At 37.0% G+C, this 8,411-nt stretch overlaps 1 protein-coding gene across 6 annotated transcripts; it reads left to right on the forward strand.

Moving 5' to 3' along the window:
- The first annotated feature begins 1,808 nt into the window (after positions 1-1,808).
- On the forward strand, positions 1,809-6,506 carry LOC123510223 (nuclear pore complex protein DDB_G0274915-like). Of its 6 annotated transcripts, none has more exons than XM_045265161.1 (6): positions 1,809-1,895; positions 2,273-3,250; positions 3,444-3,639; positions 3,876-3,950; positions 4,768-4,883; positions 5,467-6,506. In XM_045265161.1, the coding sequence occupies exons 2-6, from the start codon at positions 3,038-3,040 to the stop codon at positions 6,280-6,282; spliced, it is 1,416 nt and encodes a 471-aa protein (XP_045121096.1). In that variant the 5' UTR covers positions 1,809-1,895; positions 2,273-3,037; the 3' UTR covers positions 6,283-6,506. The 6 variants fall into 6 exon arrangements, with proteins under 6 accessions (XP_045121096.1, XP_045121097.1, XP_045121099.1 ...); XM_045265162.1 differs by having other exon boundaries at positions 2,469-3,250; XM_045265164.1 differs by having other exon boundaries at positions 1,825-1,895; positions 2,554-3,250.
- The last annotated feature ends 1,905 nt before the right edge of the window (positions 6,507-8,411 follow it).

The raw sequence follows: 8,411 nt of genomic DNA on the forward strand, positions 1-8,411 counted from the left end.
CTCGTCTTCATTGTAATAATATTTTCCTTTCCTTCTTTTATCTTTCCTTTCTTTCATTCTCATCAGCCATTATCTTATTCCTTAAACAATAAAATCTTAACTTCCAGAGGGTTTAACTGTAGCATGATTAGTCTTTCCTGAAATTAAAATGTCCCTTCTCTTCAACTTTGTCAAAAATCCTAGAAAATTTTAACTTCCAGACCATTTTGCTGTATCATAATCAGTCATGTAAGTTTCAAATCTTTCCTGAAATTATGCTTTTCTTTCTTCAACCCTTTGTCCTTTCATAAATCCTGCAAAATCTTTAACGTTCAAACCAATTTACTGTATCATAATGAGTCTTATAAGTGTTGTCTTTTCTGAAATGAGATTGAACCCATTGTTAACTTCTTCATAAATCCTGCAAAAAACTTTAACTTCCAGACCAATTCACTGTATCATAATCAGTCTTGTAAGTGTTCTGTCTCTCCTGAAATGAGACCCCCTTTTTAGCTTCTTGTTCTTTCATAAATCCTGCAAAATCTTCAACTTCCAAACCATTTTACTGTATCATATTCAGTCTTGTAAGTGTTCTGTCTTTCCTTAAATGAGACCTTCTTTTTAGCTGCTTCTTTCCTAAATCCTGAAATATTACATCCCCTTTTCAGCCTCTTGTTCGGCCATAAACACTACTAAATCTAAAAGAGCATTTCACAGTAAGAGGAAGAATGTAATTGTTTCATCTGTTACGGGTAGTGTCACTTTGTCCTCTCAGCCCTCCAGTGTTTCCTTCCCTCCACCCCAAGGATCACTACGCACAATGTTACAACCTGTGTCTGGAGGCATCGGTATGATATTATTACTACATTGTATCTTGGTTTCCCGCCGCTGAATACAGTGTTCATCTGATATGTTACTTTGTATCTAAAACGTACATATAAAATTCTATGCATTAAGTTTTTTGTATTCTTTAAAATTCCTTTGTTGTGTTTTGCAGTAGTGGTTGATAATTGTATTATTGCTTTTTTCTTTCTTTTTTTTTCAGTATTTTTAAGATTTTATGAGTAGAATTTCATGACTAAATTACTCTATCATTTTTTCTCATTATTAGTTGCATTATTTATAAGATTCTGTATTAAACTGCATAACATTTCATTCGTTGCAGTGTTCTGATGGATGAACATTGCTATTTTTTTGCTATTTTTTTGTCTTATTTATTTATTTCTTTTTCAAGTACCCTTTCATAATTAGATTCCCTTCTTTTATCTGCAATATTTCTTAGAGTACATCAGACTGTGGTATTCATAACATTTCCTAACTTAGAATGTATACTTATTTTTTTCTCATTTTTACCCCTATCAGTGGCAGATGGATCAAGATAAGATATTTGTAGTAATCCTCTCTGTGAAGATAATCGAGTTTTGCCACATACTAATGCTATTGCTGTGGCGTTGGTATTGTAACTACATTATAGCAATAAATTCCTGTTACCTCCTCCTGAGATTACAAAAATATGGTTACTACAATTTTTTTCTTCAGCTTTTCCATTTAAGTTTATAATCACGATTATATTTCTCTCTCTCTCTCTCTCTCTCTCTCTCTCTCTCTCTCTCTCTCTCTCAAGACCAAAGAGGATTAACCATTAATCATTCATTCTTCTCTCTCTGATCTTACACAACAAATTTGCTTTAATAAGTCTAGTTTGCTTTCAATGCCTGCTATTGTATCAAGACCTCAGTAAGTTTTAGGAGGAAAGGCTTTATTGCGTGTACACTATCACTGAGCTCCCCATATCAGCAAAAGCTTAATGATTGGAGATAAGGACGTGAGGAAGGCAGCCAGGAGAAGGGAAACCTGACAGTAGCAAGCTGGGCCACCTAATCGAACGCTTTCGTGTCCATTTCTACATCTTGAGTGTTAGTTAATGTGGTTTTCAAAGTCGTTTACGTGGTTATAGAAAGAGAAGTGTTCTACTAAGGTTTTGAGAGGTTTCAAGGGGGTTTTCATGATTCTAGTAGTTTTAAAAGGTTTAGTGGAAGTTACTGCGATTTTTAAGAGTTTTTATGATCCTAGTGTGTGTTCTACTACTGTTTTAAAGGATTCTAGTGAGTGTTACTGTGGTCTTCAAGGTTGTTTTCATGATCTCAATGCTTTAAAAAAAATCGTAGTGGAAGTCATTGTATTCTTTTTAAGGTTGATTTTATGATTCAAACGATCTAGTGAAGATTACCGTGGTTTTTAAGGTTGTTTGCAGGACTCTATAAAATGTTTAACAAAAATTCTATACCGACAGTGCTTAGAAATGAGTCGAAAATTAGAATGTAGATTAGCTAACGAGAAAATAAAGATTAGCTATTTCATGTGTTTTGTGTGCAAATATGAGTTATCTTATCTTTTATACACTGAAAGAAAGATAAAAGAAAAATAAACCGTGTTGGAAATAGAATATGTGTGGAGTGTACGTGAATCTTATCTTTTGACATATGAAGGAAGGGAAAAGGGGAAAGAGTTAAAATGTACTGATGTCTTTCTTTGTAAAAACTATTGTGTATTGACGATAAGAAAAAACTGAAGTGAAGAAAAAATAAGATAACAAAGGAAATATACTGACTATTGTAAGAAAAAATATCATGGAGTGAGAAGAATTGTGAGACGGAAGGAAGGCAAAGAGAACACCACGTAATATGACGAAGAAAAAGGAAAAGAAAATCTAGTGAAACCTGAAAGATAAGATGAATAGAGAAATGATAAGTATAAATAAGAAAAAATAAATAAAGGAAACGATGACAAAATAAAAAAAAAGAATTTATGAAGAAAATACATATAATGAAATAAGGAAATAGAAAAAATGAGAACAAGACGAAGAAAGGATTAAAGAAAAAAAAAAAAGTGACAAAGATAGGACGCATAAAAGTGACAAATACATAAAAAAAGAGATTAAAAACTATAATAAACTTCCTGCGAGTGATAAGAGCAAGACAAACTACTAAAAAGACACAAACATTGATAAAAAAAAAAAGAATAGATAAGAACAACTTACTAATTGACTACACTAACCATGCTACAACTTGATAACATAAACGAGCTGGTACTGGAGGAGCAAGCTTCCTCCTCCATCACCGTCACTACCACGACTACTGAAGACGGCGCAGAAGACTTAGACGCCCACCTGCTGTCTCTCGAGACCTTCCAGGAGGACTGCATGAGGCGCCTCGCTCACCTGAGAGATGAAAGAAGTGCGGTGACAGAACCCGAAGCTGTCACGGCGAAGGTAAGGAAGGTTAATTAAAAAGGTGCATATCCAGTGTTACAAGGGAACTAAAAGTTATCACAGTAAAAAAAAAAGAAAGGGGGCGGTAAGAAAGATGGAAATGGTTGAAATCATTATGTATTACGCATCTTTTTATACAACTTCTTGGTAAAAACACATAGATATGTAAGTAACTGTTTTAATCCCATGGCAGGAGTGTTTTACGGATGCAACGAAGGAAGAAGAGAATGTTGAAAGCGGAAATGGCGAAGGAGATAAGAGAGAAGACATAAAGGAAGAAGGCAAGATTGAAGAGAAAGAGGAGGAGGAGGAAGAAGGGGTGAGAATGGCGCAGGCATCACTAAAAGAAATTTGTAATGACTTATCAACACTGGGAACACCGCTAATAGGTAAGGTATTGCGAGAGAACACAAAGGAAAAACAAATAAATACAGCTCAGATTATTTGACGGCCATAGATTGTAATGACTGTACGAGAATGAGTGGATCTGATGCTAAGAATTAAGACTGGATTCTATTGTTTGATATAATAAGTAAATGAATAAATAAATTAAGGTTTTTAAAGATCCATGAATAAACGACTAATATATTTGTATTTCTTATTTATTTACTTGTTTACTTTACAGAAGGACGATCAGTCAGACCCAAAATACAAAAAGATAGAATAAAGTCAGTAGATTTTCAGCTCTCCGGTGAATCAGGTAAGTAAATAGTAGTAGTAGTAATGGTAGTGGTGGTAGTTGTAGTAGTTGCAGTAGTAGTAGTAGTAATGGTAGTGGTGGTAGTGGTAGTAGTTGTAGTAGTAGTAGTAGTACTAGTAGTACTAGTAGTAGTAATGGTGGTGGTGGTGGTGATAGTAGTAGTAGTAGTAGTAGTAGTAGTAATGGTGGTGGTAGTAGTAGAAGTAGTAGTAGTAGTAATGGTAGGGGTGGTGGTGGTAGTAGTAGTAGTACGTAGTTGTGTAGTAGTAGTACGTAGTTGTAGTAGTAGTAGTGTAGTAGTAGAGTGGTTGTAGTAGTAGTAGAGTAGTAGTAGAGTGGTTGTAGTAGTAGTGAGTAGTAGTGGTAGTGGTAGTAGTAGTAGTAGTGGTAGTAGTAGTAGTAGTAGTAGTAGTAGTAGTAGTAGTAGCAGTAGTAGACGTAGTAGTAGCAGTAGACGTAGTAGTAGTAATAGACGTAGTGGTAGTGATAAAGTAGTAGTAGTAGTAGTAGACGTAGTAGTAATAGTGGTGGTGGTAGTAGTAGTGGTAGCATTAATAAATCAGTCAATGTACTCAGCATTTCACAGCATATACTTTCTTGTTTCATTCTAAATAGTTACTCCCCTCGGTAAGTCAACCCTTTCCTTCCTCTCCGTATTTCACAACGCACCTGTTTCTTTCTATATAACTCCTCTTCTCAGTTTATCAATCTTTTACCTTTCATTATTATCGATATTTCTCACCGCACCTTTATTATCCTTTTTATTTCATTGATTTATTAGTTTTCTCTTAAGTAACTCCCTTTCTTTCTTCAACAGACAGTATTTTTGCCGCTGGTCAACAGGTGGAGGAGAAACCAAGACCAAGGAAAGATTCTGGCTACTCCTTCACTATTGACACCCTGGAGAAGGAGCTGACAAACTTACTGGATATGGTATGTACTTGTATGTATCCCGTTTCTTGTATCCATGTATGTTGGTACCTCATTTTATATTAGGACTGCCCTCTCACTATCTCACCACGACTGTTTAAAAGCCACACAAATGATTCTTACGAGTGTCTCTCCTGTTGATAATGTAGAAATGGTGTTAGTCTTTCACTAGAGCCATATTTACCTTTAAAAACACGTGTTATTTTAATTTGTATGTATTTATCTATTTGTTTGTCAATTGATCTTTCTTTCAACGTATTGTATTTCTTTGGCAAGAGGTATGTTTTCCTTAAAGTTACCCCTCTTAATACATTTTCTGTCACTTTCTCAGTTGTCAGTAAGAGCACTCCGAAGTAACTTGTTCCATATGATAATCAACTAACTTATTTTTACTAACCACTCTTGGATTTTGATCTTACTAATGTATCTTCTGTTTGCTATTGATTTGCTTTTTTTCTTTTCAATTTTTCTACTTTAACTATCTTAAGAACTTATGATGTATCTATATATATTTTTTATTTATTCACTTTTTACAAAACTACATCATTCCTTTTTACACTCCCGTCCTTGTGTCTTCTCCTTTCAGTTTCTGACGAAGGATGCAACTGATAACGTTAATGATGATGCTACTACTAACATTACTACTGCTACAACTATTGCTACGGCTACTACTACTACGCCAACCTCACCTCGCTCCCCAATAACAACCACCACCACCACTACTACTTCGTCACCAGTAACCAGCAGCTCTCAAACTACTATCACTATACCCCCACGCACTCCATCTCCAACACCTACTATCACATCCACTACCACTATTACACCACCACGAAGCCCATGCTCTCCAAATACTATCAGATCTACTACTACTGTCACACCACCACTAAGCCCACTCCCTCTAACTTCTATTTCTTCTGTTACACCACAAACTCCACGCTCCCCAACCAGTACTGCTACCACACCACTAACTCCACGGTCTCCAGTCACTCCTACCACCACCCCTACTACTGAAACGCACCCATCATCAGAGCCTCTTGTCTTCACCTTTCCGTCCTCTCCCACTTCCCTCTCCTCCTTCACCTTCGCTTCATCTGAACCCACAACCCCACTACAACGCAAAGCTAAATCCTTATCCGTTCATCATGTCCCCTCTCATTCCCGTTCCTCGTCTTCCTACCACGTACTCTCTCCTCTTCCTCCTCCCTCTCCCAGTGAAAGAAAAGAGGAGTACCACTTCTTCTCCACGATCAAGGAAGGAATGAAGAATTTTGGACGAAGGAACAGTTTGAGGAAGAAGAAAAAGAAGAGGCCAGAGATTGGGGAACCGCAGGACTTTAGAACCTTGACCTCCACTACGAGTATCAAGCCAGATGATGACCCGTGGATTAAGGTGGTGAAGTGAAAGGGGATCGAAAACTGAAGCAAAGGATTATATATAGAATTGAAGTACAAAATATTACGTAAGATGTAGAAAAAGACACAGTGACAAGGAAGATAAATGAAGAAATAAGAAGATGTAAAAGAATTACAAGAAACTCTAATTGAGAAGACCAGGAAAAAAACAGTAAAAATAAAGCAAAGGAAATAAAATAAAAAAAAATCACAAAGGAAAAGAGAGAGAGAGAAGATTAAACAACAAAAAAGAAGAAGAGGAGAAGGAGAACAAAGGAAAAACAAGGAAACAAAATGCAAGAATAAACCACCAAACAAAGAAACGAAAGAGAAGAACGCAAAAATTGCACCACAAGAAGCAGGGAAGAAGAAAGATAAAAGGACAAACGTAAGAACGAAAGAAGGAGAATAAAGAGGAGAGACAAGAACAAAATACAGGACAGCAAGACAAAAGGAAGCTTGATAAAGAGAGAAAGAAGCACAGACGAGGAAAGAGGAGAGGGAGAAAAATATGAACAAGGGGAATGAGGAAATACTAGACAGATATAGGAGAGAGAGAAAGACAGAGAGAGAGGAAGGGAGAGAGAGAAAATAAAGGGGGAGTTAGAAAGTTTAATAAGATAACATGCATGAATTTCAGGGATACAAAACCACGTGTAATAATTTAGCCTTTCCTCCCTTCCTGTCTTTATTCTATTTCCTTAATTTCTCCCTTCCTTCCTTTCTTTCCTTCCTTCTTTCTTACTTTGCTCTCGTCTCCCTTATTTCCTTTCTTCCTTTTGTTCGTTTCTTTCTTCTCTCTTTCCTTCCCTCTTTCTTGTTTCTTTTGTCTCTCTCTCTCTCTCTCTCCTTTCTCCACCTCTTTCTTCATCCTTTCTTTTCTTTTTTTTGCTCCTTCCTTCCTTCTCTCCATCCTTTATTCTATTCTTCCTTCCTTCCTTCCTTTTTTTGTTTCTAATTAAGTGGTGATTAGAACAATGATTAGGATGATGATGATGATAATGATGATGATAATGGAATAAATGTTTTGAAAAGAATTGTACTGAAAATATCTGTATAATGTTAAGGAGGAGGAGGACGAGGAGGAGGAGGAGGAGGAGGAGGAGGAGGAGGAACAAAAACACTAAAATAAAACAAGGAAGAAATGAACATAATGAAAATAAAGTGAATAATTGGAGTGTTGGAAATCAAGAAAATGAGAGTGAGGGGAAAAAAAAGAAAGAGAAAGTAAGAGAGAGAGAGAGAGAGAGAGAGAGAGAGAGAGAGAGAGAGAGAGAGAGAGAGAGAGAGAGAGAGAGCGTTAATTGAGACAATCTGTGGACGACACACACACACACACACACACACACACAATCCACTTAAGAACAAATGAAAAAAAGTAAAACGACTTTTTTTTATAAATATTTATCTATATTGGCCCACAAAGAGGAAGAAGAAGAAGAAGAAGAAGAAGAAAGAAAGAAAGAAGAATATAACAACAACAATAAGAACAAGATATATACAAAAGTAGATAAAATAGATGTATAAAAACAAATAAATAGATATACTACCACCACCACCACCACCACCACCACCACCACCACAAACAACAACAACAACAACAACAACAACATGGCCGCCAGTTCGTCACCCTAAATTACCACCACCCTCACCTAACGGTCGCCTCCTCACCTCTTAAACCTCCTCTTCTTCTTCTTCTTCCTCCTCCTCCTCCTCCTCCTCCTCCTCCTCCTCCTCCTCCTCCTCTTTCAAGTAATCTCCTACTTCCTCCTACTTTTCTTCCTTCTTCTTGTCCTCTTAATTTTCCTCCTTTTAGTAAAGGGAAGGTCAGAGAGAGAGAGAGAGAGAGAGAGAGAGAGAGAGAGAGAGAGAGAGAGAGAGAGAGAGAGAGAGAGAGAGAGAGAAAAGCGGTGATCGGAAGGTAAAGAAAGAAAGAAAGAAAGGAGGAGGAGGAGGAGGAGGAGGTTTAGCAGCATCCTCGTAAGATGCCTAGAGGACCGGAAACAAGGTAGACAAGGAAGAAGGGAAGGAGGAGGAGGAGGAGGAGGAGGAGGAGGAGGAGGAGGAGGAGGAGGAGGAGGAGGAGGAGGAGGAGGAAAGTGGAATATTCTGGGTGGCCAATTCTGCACTCTCTCTCTC

The sequence above is a fragment of the Portunus trituberculatus genome, chromosome 28 (genome assembly GCF_017591435.1).
Source record: "Portunus trituberculatus isolate SZX2019 chromosome 28, ASM1759143v1, whole genome shotgun sequence".
NCBI lineage: Eukaryota > Metazoa > Arthropoda > Malacostraca > Decapoda > Portunidae > Portunus > Portunus trituberculatus.